General features: G+C 43.9%; 1 protein-coding gene across 1 annotated transcript in view; it reads left to right on the forward strand.

Annotated features, from left to right (window-relative positions):
- The window catches only part of LOC109289306 (purine nucleoside phosphorylase-like), a 30,013-nt gene extending 17,861 nt beyond the window's left edge, over positions 1 to 12,152 (forward strand). Inside the window, 5 exon segments of the mRNA XM_019505299.1 lie at positions 2,881 to 3,056; positions 6,556 to 6,647; positions 6,650 to 6,710; positions 9,545 to 9,735; positions 11,601 to 12,152. Coding sequence (XP_019360844.1) covers positions 2,881 to 3,056; positions 6,556 to 6,647; positions 6,650 to 6,710; positions 9,545 to 9,735; positions 11,601 to 11,818 — 738 coding nt within the window. The 3' untranslated portion in view covers positions 11,819 to 12,152.
- Positions 12,153 to 13,242: the final 1,090 nt, after the last annotated feature.

Consider the following 13,242-nt stretch of genomic DNA (forward strand, 5'->3'; position numbering starts at 1 on the left):
GGGGAGTATCACCTCTCTGCACCAGCTTGAGATGCATCTTTGGATGCATGACAAGGTATGGCTGGCCTTGCTGGCTGCAGTCTGGCATTGGCAGCTCATGTTCATGTTGGAGTCAATAATGACTCCAAGATCCCGTTCTGCCTCTGTGCTTTCAAGAGGGGAACTCCCCAGCCTGTATGTATGCTGTGGATTCCTTCTCCCAAGGTGCAGCACCCTGCATTTATCTACAGTGAACCCCATCCTATTCTCATCTGCCTTCTTATGTGGTCTGTTTAATCTAGTTGCAGCCTCTCTCCCTTCAAGTGTGCCCCCTCACCCCACATCTTAGTGTCATCAGCAAACTTGGACAGCATGCTTTCCACCCCCTTGTCCAAGTCGCTGATGAAGATGTTAAATAGTTGAGGCCCAAGGACCAAGCCCTGGGGTACCCCACTACTCACATCTCGCCAGGTTGAGTACATCCCATCCACCACTACTCTCTGGGTGCACCCCATCAGCCAGTTTTTTACCCATCCAACTTTGTAGGCATCAGTGCCACAGTCGCTTAATTTATTGATGAGGATGGAGTGAGAGAGAGTGTCAAAGGCCTTCTTAAAGTCTAGAAAGACTTTGTCCATGGCGACACCATCATCCAAGGATTTAGTTACTTGATCATAAAAGGCAATCAGATTTGTTATGGACTATGAAATTCATGGACTCAATATAGACATTGGATTTATAACACACTACAACCTGCCAGACATCTGACTCCCCAAGTACCTCTACACTTTTACCTGCGCTGCTACATTCCCCCCTCCCCGCCCCAGCCAGCCAGTTCTTCACCCCCTGGCATGTCCATTTCTATTTTCGCTGACTGGCTTTCTTGCCTGCATTTCACGCCAGCCTCTGGCTTCTTTATTTATTCCTTCCATCCAGGAAGAGAACATACACACCAACGGCAGGTACTTCCTGAGCCTGACAAAGGGTTTTTCAACCTGAAAGCTTGCTAAGATATATTTCTCTAACTATTCAGTTGGTCTTCTAAAAGATACCAGGTTAGATTGACTCAAAGGAGCTTGTCTGCTAGTGCCATGTCCTTAGACCAACATTCCTAGTACCTGACCGGAAGGATGCAGGTCCCTGGGCACATCTAACCCCCAGAGCTGGGGCTGGCAGGGAACATTGTCTGGCAGCTGCTGGAGAAGAAGCTTCTTCAGGAAAGAAAAGAAAGGCTCTAGTCAGTGACAGTTTGGCTGCCTGAGATGCTGTTGGTGCTACTGTGCTAGTGCTCACTAAGTTATTATTACCTGTTGTCATTTAAAGTGGTGGGCTAAGCTAAGGCTGTAGGGGAGGAGGAGGCCACATTGGGGGCACACTACCATGTTGTGTAGAGGCCCCAGTGCCAGTGAGTGCATGCCTTAACACACAGACAGTGTTATCCATGTCACAAGTTTTGCTTGTCAGCAGCCTGAGGTGCAGTTTCCCAGAAACCCCTGCACCTATCTCCTTGAAACTTGGCAGGATTCATGCCCCCCAGAATGGGCTACCAGTCTGGCAATTTTTATCCAAGTCAGCCAAAAAATGACAAAGTTATAGGTATTTCAGTGATTCCCCATTATAGTCTATAGCCGAATCTCCAAATCTCTCCAAATAGGTGCCAATTCGGGACAGTGATCTGAATCTCCAATTCAAATCACTGCCCTCCAGATTGGCCGAATCCAAATCCAAATTAAATACTTCCCTATTTGCACAGGCCTAGTTTTATGTGTTCGTGGATTTGTTACAATGGTTAACCTCATGAGCTATCTGGTACCTATCTACATATCCAATATGGAACGTGATATCATATTAAAATAGCTAGGTGTGAAAATTGGGCCCTGTATCAGAAAAGTGATAAAAGTACATTGATATGGACATGTACTAGCAAGAGGGCAGTTACTTGCAGAACAGTGATTAGGCAAAGAACATTATCAGTTCTAGAGTTATTCTTGTTCAGTGTTCTCATACCCAATAAACCCAGTTTACAAGACAAATGGTTATTTGCCTGCAAATGCCATCCATGAGCTGAAACTTCAGCTGGGTTTTCTCTGTCTCCTACATCTTCACCTATAACAATGATTTTGCAGAGAGAATTTAGCTGACACTTATAACATGCTAAGCCAAACAGAATCCAGTTCACTTTTCTCATTGTAGGGCTGCCTTTTGAGATTCTCATTGTAGGGCTGCCTTTGAAGTGCAAATAGGATGAAGAGCTGGTCACAGACCAAGCAGCTATAACTCAGAGACTCAGACCTTTTGATTAAGGGGACTTTTTATATGGTCAGCTTAAAGATACATGTGGGAAACCAGAGAGCTGAATCAGGGAAGATGACATAAAGGTTTTAAGCAGCATAGACTAAATGAAGTGGACCACCATGGCAAAGATAATTTGCTTTCTTAAATCAGAGGGAGGTAATGAAGCATTTTCCTGAAAGCCCATACCACTGTCTCCCCAGCCCAGCCCATAATCTGCAGATTCCTTTGTCTCTCTGTCTTTTTCCATTCCCAATGCTATTCTGGCACGTAATTTTTATCCTGCTAATGTTGGTGATTAGTGACTGTTACTTTGTGAACTGCTAGCAAATTTAATTTTCAATTGACCAGCTAATCAGTAGTAGCCTCACCTCCTTTTTCTGTTTTCATCACTGCTCAATACCTCTCTGTGAAGGAAACAGAAAGAGGCAGGCACAGAAAGAAACTGTAAATCAGTTTACCTATTAATCCAAACCAGAACTTCTGAGCAGAAAACAGTATATTATGTGCCTAAATGTGTATAGTGTGCCTGGAACCATTGGGCAGGTCTCCAAGCTAAGAAGCCTGAAACTTATCATGCAGGTATCTTGTTATTTGGTGATTTTGTAGGTAACCTTTCCCATCCGGGTGTTTTTCCTCCTTGGGGTAGAGATCTTAATCGTCACAAATGCAGCTGGGGGACTTAACCAACGTTTCCAAGTTGGGGACATCATGTTCATTAGAGATCATATCAACATGCTGGGCTTTGCAGGACAGAACCCACTGCGTGGGCCAAATGACGAAAGGTAAGCAAGCAAAATTTGAGAACTGAGGCTCGTGTACAGATGCATCAACAGAGAAACAAACAAGAGAAACAACATTACTACATTTACTGAAAGATTAATAACATTGGATACAAGTTAGCAGTGCAGACAGGTTCTTTGCAACTTTCCCACACAATTTTACCAACGCCCATCACTCCACTCTTGGCCTGTTGTACTTCCTTCCAGGGACAGATCCATGAAGAGTACCATGGTGCAGTTGCATCCCCTTGTCACAGGGCACTAAGATGCCTGCTCCTGCCTAGAGAGAGGACCCTAGCAGTCAGGCAGAAACCCCACAGGTGCAGGTTACTGTGGCAGCAGGCTAATGAGGAAATGAGGTCAGCTGTCCGGAAGAAGGTAGGGCCCTGGGCACATATAAAACGCAGGGCTGGGACTAGACAGTTGGTTTTCTGGCAGCAGCCCAGAGGGAAGGAGCTCTTATAGAGGATGATAACTAGAGATGCTTGACTGCCTGTTCTGCTTTTGGTAGAATTAAGGGGCTATAGGAGCTTGTAGGTATTGGTGGTGGGGGGGAGGCCCAGTAGAGAAGCTTGTCTTCTAAAAGGGGGTAGAGTGTGGATCCTATGTTATGGCTGTGTTGTACTTTCTGTTATTTAAACTGGTGGACCAGGATGAGGCTACTGGGGAAGAGGAGGCTTCATTGGGGCACACTACAATGTGGAGACCCCAGCACCAGAGAGGGTGCAGTGGCAGGGGGTGAGCAGACCCCAGTGCCAGAGGGTGTAGTTACTGAAGCCAGACTAAGCTGAGGCCTCAACACAAGAAGACAAAGTCTACATAAAATCTGTGAGGCATGGGGTGTGATAAAAGGGTGGTTTTGGAGTCACACATCTAGCCCATAAAGCTTGGGGGTATCATAAGGCACCTCCTGAGTGTGGGATCCAATAAAGGGGTCTAGCAACCCACAGGGTTTAGAGGAGTCTGTCAGGACTGTGACAGAGACAAAGCTCAAGGGCAGCCTCTTAATTCATTGTTTATATCAGCAAGATGTGGCAGATGATATTAGTAGGCACCCATAGGGCAGAGTCGGCACAGTCACAGTGCCCTAGGGACATCCCAGGGGTGGCTGTATAGTGACACCCCCTTTGCTTTCTTCTGCTCCCAAACTTTAAAGCCAGCTGCCTGGGAAGGCAGGTGGTATTTCTGTTCAGGCAGCACTGAGTGAGTCAATTGACTTCATGGTTTATTAAAATCTACCTTATTCCTGCTAACTTCACTCCACAGATACCAACAGCCATCTCTCCTTTTTAATGGTCTTGTTGTTCCACTATTCAAACTAGCCTTTCTTGTGCCATTTTACTGTCTGTTAACCATTCCTGGTAGTGTCTCTGTTCTACTTCACAGCCCTACAGTCTGTTTTTTAGCTTAAGCTGAAAACTTTAACTCGAGTATGGTAATACTAATTCAGGTGCAGACATGCCTGCCAATGAAGTATTGGAGGCACTGTCAAAATGTTCAAGACAACTAGATTTTTTTCTATGAATCTGAATAAGAGATGTACATTTAACTATAATGACTAGAGGACTGATGGCACAGTATCTTTTGAGTCTTTTGACTATTTTTGCCTAGCTTGTTCTATTTTAATTGAACATTGTCAGGGACTCAAACCCCAACTTCCCAGGTTTGTTGTCTGACTGCAAGAGACAGGCAACACCAGCAAGGTCTTATCTTAAAGCTCTTTATTGAAGCATGCATACAACAACAAAGAGTAGCCTGTCTCCTCCAAGAACCAGCCCCCCTTGATAACAAGTAAGCAAGTTTATATAGACAGTTTTGCATCACAGATTTTACACTTAATTGACTCAACCTCTATGGTTAGTTAGAAACTTTTAGTGCGCATGACAAGATACACACGCAGGTGGGAATTTTCCACTGTAAAGGAAAACAAGATATCAGGTCAGTGTGAGAAAACTCCTAATTAGTTCAAACTGGCTTTTGGCTACATGTTTGTTTTGAAATGCTAAGCAGGACTGCATCCTTAATTGTTTTAGCTGTGTTTTTGAAGCACTGTTACTTATGCTAGTGGGTTCAAGGTAGGTTCAGTTTGTACCATCCCTGGTTATCAGCTCACATTCCAATGTCATACTGCATAGAGAGAGCTCATGATTATCCTGTTTGTGGCCTCTTAGCAGTATTTTTCTTTGTGGGCTTTTGGGCCTGCTCTCAAACATCATATATAAATATATAATCTAGCAAATTAGTGCACATTCCAATAGTTATATTTGGTTTTGCTTTGATTTTAAATTAAATATATACTGCAAGGCCCCTAGCATAGCAGTAAAACTTCTATTTTCTTTTTAACTGGAGAAAAATAAGTGATGATGAACTGCACCATCTGCACCCCTTTTCAAAATCTTAGATCCACCCATGCTTCCTGCTGTTCCAGTCTTTTAGTTCATATTTGGGTTCAGTCAATGGATTTCAGTTCTAACCTTCAGTAGCCCCCTTCCTCGCCTAATACACTTCAGTCCATGCATATAGGATCCTTTCCCACTCCAGCCAAATAGAGAGAAACTGCTAATTGTGTTTGACAAAATATTTACCAAATATATGCCCACAAGAGAAAAGCTAGAGCAGCAACTTCACTTGCTGTGCCATCTACCTTTCCTCCCTGGACACCTTCCCTTATTGTTGTTTACTTGCTGCAAGCCTTTGGGGAATTTCCACACACACATTGAGATGGTTTTACTGTTAAAAAACAGACACTAGTCCCCATAGGGGTGGGACCAGCCACACAGGAAGTGTGACCGGGCTTGTTCCACTAATAGTGATACTAAAGCTGCTGCACTCTGTGATTGTCTGTGCCATCTCTGCCAGGTGCCTTCAATTAACAGATATAATTAATTGCAATGTTTTCCATGCTGCTGCCTGCATTATTCACAATTATTTCTGATTTGATGCAAGCTGCAGCTTGTGTGACAGTTGGCATCACTGGGGAAGTGGGGCTCTTCAGTGAGCTTCATACCAGCCCTTTTATCCTTTCCATCATTCTGCATGATGGGGGTGATCCATGAAAACAGTTGTTTGTTATTCATTAATAGTACTTAACATCTTACACCTGCCAAGCTCTGTGCAAATATGAACGATAGGGGAAACCCTGCAATAGGTGGATTATTGCTCTCTCTCACACTATGTTACAAATGGAGAAAAGAGGGAGAGAAGTGTGTGACAGAGGCCATGCAATAATTCAGCAGCCAAACTAGGGTCTCAGCTCAGAAGTTCCTTGATGCCCAGCCTTGTATCCAGACTATTATATCATTTTCTCTCCTACTATTATCCTCCTAACTATAGGAAATATATCCACTCAGAAAATTTTATGATGATGGTGATCTTGGTTGATGTAGCAGGAATTGAATGGTGGCCTTCGGAGATTTAGCAAGAAGTGCTATAGATTGATCTGAAGAATCTAAGCTCCTTAGTTGGGTTGTAGCTGACTTACGCCCTTGTGGATGTTGTACAGAGAGGAACCTGTAAAACATACCCATCAGTGGAATGCAATTACAAACAAGATAGCTAACAAATTCCAATATCACTGCTCAGCGCAAGAAACTTGGGAGGAAATATCCGCAGCTGTCTCAAAACATTTTTGGAGGCTTATCTTGTAGCACAGCTGAGGTGAGGATGCCATTGTTTCATCTGACAGGGTCAGAGAGAGGAGAGAAGGGGCTAGAACTTTGTTAAAAGAAGGAGCCCAGCTAACTTACAGACAGCTCCCTAAAGAACACTTAGTTCTTTGTGGTACAGCAGACCGTCAGCAATACTCCATCACAGATCTTGAATTTTCATTGAAAATCCACAGTAGTCTTAGACATACTGGAGGAGTAAGTAGCTAACATCAAGGAAGTCAGAGGAGAAGGCTGAAGTTGTTAAACAGAAATATGATTTGGACTTTTTGTCTGAGGCTTTTCATAGTGCAAATAGACAAATGCACCAGATTTTGATGGTGAAGAATTAAAATTAGCAGGATTTATTGACTGTCGATAGTATGCTGTAGTGGCAAAGAAGAAAATTAGTCCAACAACATGGGACTGTGGGACAGGGAAAGAGCAATGCCAAGGGTAATTCATTTGTTGCATTGAAACAAATTTGTTGCATTTTGACAAATGTTCTAGCACAGTGAGTTGCAACCCTAAATGGAGTCGCAACATCAGCGGATGGGGTTGCAGGAATAGGGGGCTGTGGGTTGGAAGTGAGGGGCCATGCTGAGGAAATGGGGCCATAAATGGGGTCATGCTGAGGAAGAGGTTGGGAAGCACTGTTCTAGAGTCACTGTTGGCTTAATACCCAAATCTTGCTAGAGGGCAGTCTTTGCAGGAATGGCAGCTGGATTTTGCAAGCCTCTTTCTAAAAAAGCAAAGCTTCATTAGTATCACTGTGTCACTGTGTCCCGCATGCCTGTTGATTGAAGTCAGATCCCTGCTGATCTCATGCCAGGCCTGACACCGACTTTAGAAGAAACCTGAAAGGTTTTAATATTGCTCCCAGAAAAAAGGACTTAATCTTTTCTGTAGTCCAAATGGCGAGAGAAGGACAATGCCCATCTAAAACTGAACATCTTTATAGCTATTGGTAATAATTAAAAGAAAGAACAATCAAATGCAAGGAAGCCATGTGGAGAAAGTGTTGACAGTTCTCTGGCTTCAGATAATCCTGGAGGAAAGGGAGATAAAAAGCCAGCTGAACAATAACTTTGTTTGGACAAAATTCAAAGGTAGACTAGTTGTCTCATTGCTTCTCAAGAGAAGTTGTCTTGCGAAGTGTGCAGCATCCTGGGAGATCAGACTCTTGTATCACTGACCCAGAGGTAATTCAGGACAAGCAAAACGAGTGAAAGGTTTTTATCAATCCATGTTCAAGGTGTTGCAGTGCCTTAGCTGAACTAAAAGCCAGTGCATCTCAGCCTACAGAGTGAATTTATCCAAACAGAGCACACAAGAATTAAGGAAGAGAGAGTGATGTTAAAAGGGTATATGGGCAAGGATCTGAGGATTGAATTTAACACATTAGGATATGGACAGCTGGCCATATTCCATGAACTTAAGGAAACAGTTTTCTTTTTTTGATCATGCTTATTCTCTCTGATTGCATGTGTGAAGGACTGGGGTTTTTTTACATTCATTTTACTTTAACATTTAAAAACCCTATTAAGGCTCAGGGCCTTATTATGCTGGGGCAGTACAAATATAAAATTGAACAGCTAACTAAACTTTGAAGGCAATTGGAAGCCACAGTCCAGGTGAACTGAGGCCTTGAACAGTTTCCATTAAACCACATTAAGGATGGCTTGAAATTTGTATTGCTGGTTTTCCATTGTCTCTAAATTAGGTCCTTTTACCCCTTCGGTTCTCTTTGAGTCACTGGCAAAGCTTTTGTTAACCTGAGCAGGAGCAGGCTTTTTTGTAGAAGAGAAAAAGAGCAGGGTGGAGCCTCTTTGTAGGAGAGAAAGGGAGGAGTCAACTCCTCCACCCTGAAGTTAGATTACCTGAAATGTGGACATGGGAATCCTAATATGTGCTCCAAGTGTTACCCTCTGCTGTGACTAGGAGGTGAGAACACAACTTAAATACAAGAGTGAGTTCTCTTATTATTACAGTACCATGTGGTGCCAGAACTCCAAACTATAAACAGCTGCTCCAGAGCTGGAAACATGTCCCCACTAGTGAGATCCGTCAGCATGCAGAACATGCCTCACAAAGAAATGATTACTGAAGATATCTAAAACTAGATTGAAGTATGCATTGCAGGAGTGGACCCAAATATCAATCAGTTTTAGTCGAGTTACTTCAATTCTTTACTGCTGTTTAAAGCATGTGGGTGCAAGTTACTTTCCACTCTGGGGTTTCTGGCCAATTGCCATTTCAGCCCTCAGGTCTGCAAAATATGAGTAGCCTTGGAACAAAGCCTGTCCTAATACTTGCATGATCCAGAGTCAGAAAGGTATGGTTATACAGAACTCTGCTGGATGCTACCCAACACTGTTCCTTGGAATAGCCTTAGGGAGCCGCAAATCTCACAGGAATCCCTATCCATAACCCACATGCACTAGAAAAAAAAGGAACAACAATTAGGTAATGAGGTATACCTTCAAAAAAGAGTGGCATCCAGCATGTTATTGGGGAAATGAGGATAAGATGTCAGTACTTCCTCAAGGGTGGAGGAATATTAAGGCATTTGTGTTGTAGGAATAACATGTCTGTCGTTACTGTAACAGTAACCCTTTTGGCTAGTAGGGAGGGCTGGGGGTTCAAGAGGGCAGGACTGAATGCAGTGATGGCTGAGTCACCCAGTCATGCTGACAGTTATAAAGGAGACTGCCCTAATGATAGTCCATCCTTGACGTTTGCTTTTTGTTTTGGAATGTGAGCGCTGCTGAACTCCTGAGTTATGGAGGTAGCAGCAGCAAGGTTGATGTCCAATGTCAGTTCGTAGAGCTCTTCTTTTCCTTGCAGGTTTGGGGTGAGGTTTCCCTGTATGTCAGATGCCTATGACATAGACCTGTTTGGCCTAGCTAAGGAGAGTGCACAGGAGTTGGGTTACCTGGAATTCATCCAGGAGGGTGTATACTGCATGTTGGCAGGTCCCTCCTATGAAACCATTGCTGAAAGTCGCATGCTCCAGGTCCTGGGAGCAGATGCAGTAGGTGAGATGTGTGGGCTGGGTTTGTGGGGTAATTCAGAAAACGTTGGACATGCAGAGGAGCTATAAATAGACAGTGTCCTCATTCTGCTCCTAACACGGGATATTTCCACACTTATCCGAACTGTGGGCTCTGCCTTTACTGTTAAATTAAAAATTAAACTCAGTTCTAGTTTGACTGTTCCTAGGATTTCTCCTGCATTGTCCCAGTGTCTGTTCGAGTCCCTAGGTCCCTCTGACTTACAGAAACTTGCAGCTCTATATATTCCTGATTTGGTGACAACAGGACCCACTAAGTCCAGCTGCTAGGGTGACTCAGCAGAACAGTTCTGTATCTTTAGACAACCAGCATCCATTCAGCAGCCTATCTCCAAAATGCTTCCTTTCCTAAACATAAAGTGTATTACAAAATTGAATGGGCCAGATTCATCCCTGGACTCACCCCAGTAAACTGTGAGAGAAATGGGTTATGTGCAAAAAGCGATGAAGTGTGTTACCTCATTTCTTAAAATGCTTGAGGTCAAACGTTTTTCTTTCCCTTTTTATAGAGCTTTTCATCTGAGGGCATTGACAGATGTGCAGCTGCTTGCCATAACTCATGGTGCTTCAAAGAAAGCACTATGAGTTACAGCACCCTGTTCCCCCCCGACCCAATAGACATTCACTGTTAGGTCAGGGAGGAGGGGATCAAGCTCCATTTTGGAGCTGATCCAGCAGACAGGCTACCTGTCTGCAGCCTCCCTCCCCTAGCCCTGCCTCTTTCCCCCCTCCCCTCCCCCCACCCCACCAGCTCCAGTGCTGTCTGTAGGATGGGAGGGAGAAAAGGCAGGGGAGGGAGCTCCTGTCTGGGATTTGCCCAGCCTTCACTGCAAGTGGGAAGATTGGAGGCGCCCACCTTGAGGGGGCCTACAATCCACCCGCCCCACCCCTCTTCCTTCCAGCACAGGCTGGGCAAACCCCAGACCAGATGTCACTCCTCTGCCTTCTCCCCCTCCCAACCATATAGACGGCTTTGGAGGTGGGGTTGGGCTGCATCAGCCCAGCCCTACTCATGTGCAGGGACAAACAGAAGTTAATGAAGGTGTTCCACTTTGGAGCACCTTCATATAAACCCTCTTTAAATGAGGGTTAATTTGTCTTGCAGTTGAGCACTTTTAAAGTATTCTGCATCTGGAATTGGGGCTGGACTCGATGATCTTCCGAGGTCCCTTCCAGCCCTAATGTCTAATGTCTATGAAATCTGTAGGGCACAGCTGTAGATCACTTTCATGATGCCCATAACATGACAAATTGTTACAGGTAGCAATTGATGAGCCTTCACTAGCCTTTTGCAAGGAAGATCATTGTTATGATTCATACAGATCCTTACAGCTGAGCATTTGGTTACAGTGAAGCTTTTAACCAGCTCAGGATGCTTTGTGTCATTGTCTAAGAAGTATTTCTGTGATGTACTGAAAGAAATTAAGATGTCCCCGCACACTTTTCTCCTAAAGCCATGTGTAATAAAGCCATGGTAATATTCTTTAACCCAGAAAGATGGGGGCTGAGCAATACAAGACTTCAATACTTTTAGGATGGCTATGAAGAAGATGACGTGGCTCTATCTTGGGGAGAGAAGCAGCTCCAGAATCAAATGCAGGCCACTTATTGGCTAGTGAGGAATGGTAACCATAGTGCTGCCTAGATGTCTTTGATGCCACAAAAAGAGAAGGAGCAGCAAGAGAAGGGGGCACACTGTTTAAAAGCACTCACCTTACAATAGAAGACATTGAGAGCCCTTGGCCTTTTCAGTCTCAAGGATTTCATTCTTGATGTGAATTATTTGTCTGACCCTAAGGCATGCTGAGCTTCCTCTGTCTCCTGCTATAGGTATGAGCACAGTTCCAGAGGTGATCGTAGCCAGGCATTGTGGCCTCCGAGTCTTTGGGTTCTCCCTGATCACCAACAAGGTAGTGATGAACTATGACAGTCAAGAGAGAGCCAACCATGAGGAAGTGCTGCATACTTCTAGGATCCGTGCTGCGGCCTTGCAGAAACTGGTTACATGTTTTGTTGGCAAGATAGGCAACAACCCAGTTACTCCATGATTTCCATCCTCAAAGCCACCGACACCACTACTCTCTAGATATGACATACCAATTCATACCTCCTTCACTGCAAAGTTTAATTTGTATCAGAGTGTGTTGGAGGACAGTGGTTTGGCAGGATTCCCCTTCTGCCATCTTGCTCGCTTAGTCTTTGACCTGTGCTTCATCTGAGCAGGAGCACAGACATTTTTCTGAAATTAGGATCATTTCCTCAAAGAGCAGGACCACTCTGCTCTGTTCAGGAAAGGCAGACAGAGCATGCTAACACCCACCAAATGAAAGATGGGTAGATAAACTCCAGCAGGATCCAGATTCCAAATGCGTGTCCTGAGGTCCACTGTTTAAAAAAAAAAATCAGTTTTAACTCCTTGTTTACACTGCTCTGTATTGAGCAAACTTGGATAGATGTATTCAAAGTCCCTTACTTATGTACACATACCTCCCCATTAATAAAACATTACAGTACATGCTTGCAACAACTCTCTGCAATCCTCTATAGTTAACCCTTTCTATTCTGCTTTCACTGCTCCAACTATTAGAAATGGAAGCTTGACTTAGGGTTCACTAACTGCTGTTAATTCATTTTAGTGTCCCAGATATTGCAGGGACTGATCCGCTATCAGTGGTTGATCCAAAGCCTATAGAACTCAGTGGAGAGACTCCCTGTGGGCTTTGGATCAAGTCCTAAATACATAAAAATAGATTAGATTAAAAATTAAATCAATCTGGAACAAACACCACTGCATATTACACAGATTAAAGCTAACCTTCCAACAACTTTGAAGGTCCCTGTTTTTTTTCTTGTGCATTTAAATGAGACTTGCATTTCCTCTGTACCTGCTAGCAATCCAAAAGGGAAACTGATTTTTGTACCCGACTTGTTCTTTGTGATTAGATATCAGGCTCAGGGCCTCTTTTATTACAGTAACTTGGGAAATCTGTAGCACCTTTCACCTTACACTCTCGACTCTGTTTACAAAGTTATGTCATTGTCATCCCCGCATTATGGATGGGGAAGCTGAGGCACAGATAAGAGAAATGACATGCCCAAGGTGAGTGTGTGCATGGAATGGATATGAAGTCTGACAACTTTATGTATTATTGCAGTAGCCCTTTAATTCTACATGTAGGTGAAACAGAGGTCATCTGGTTTAGGCAACAGCACTAGCTGTACCCAAGCCAGGTGATAGCTTTGTATCCTGTGGGACAGCAAGATGATCATTACCAATGCCAGTGCTGCACTCAGATTTAATGTTATCACAGCCCCTGAGGAGATCAGCAGGGATGTTAATATTTTTGGTGGTCAAACGTGAAGTTACAGAGATGGCATCAGGAAGAAGGGGGGATATACTTCTGTTTTATTGGTCACATTTTGTGAAGGAATTCAACTGATTAGTCAAGCGCAAAAAAGAACCTTTTTCCAT

Source organism: Gavialis gangeticus, unplaced genomic scaffold (genome assembly GCF_001723915.1).
Source record: "Gavialis gangeticus isolate Ggan-Ray unplaced genomic scaffold, GavGan_comp1, whole genome shotgun sequence".
NCBI classification, from domain to species: Eukaryota; Metazoa; Chordata; order Crocodylia; family Gavialidae; genus Gavialis; species Gavialis gangeticus.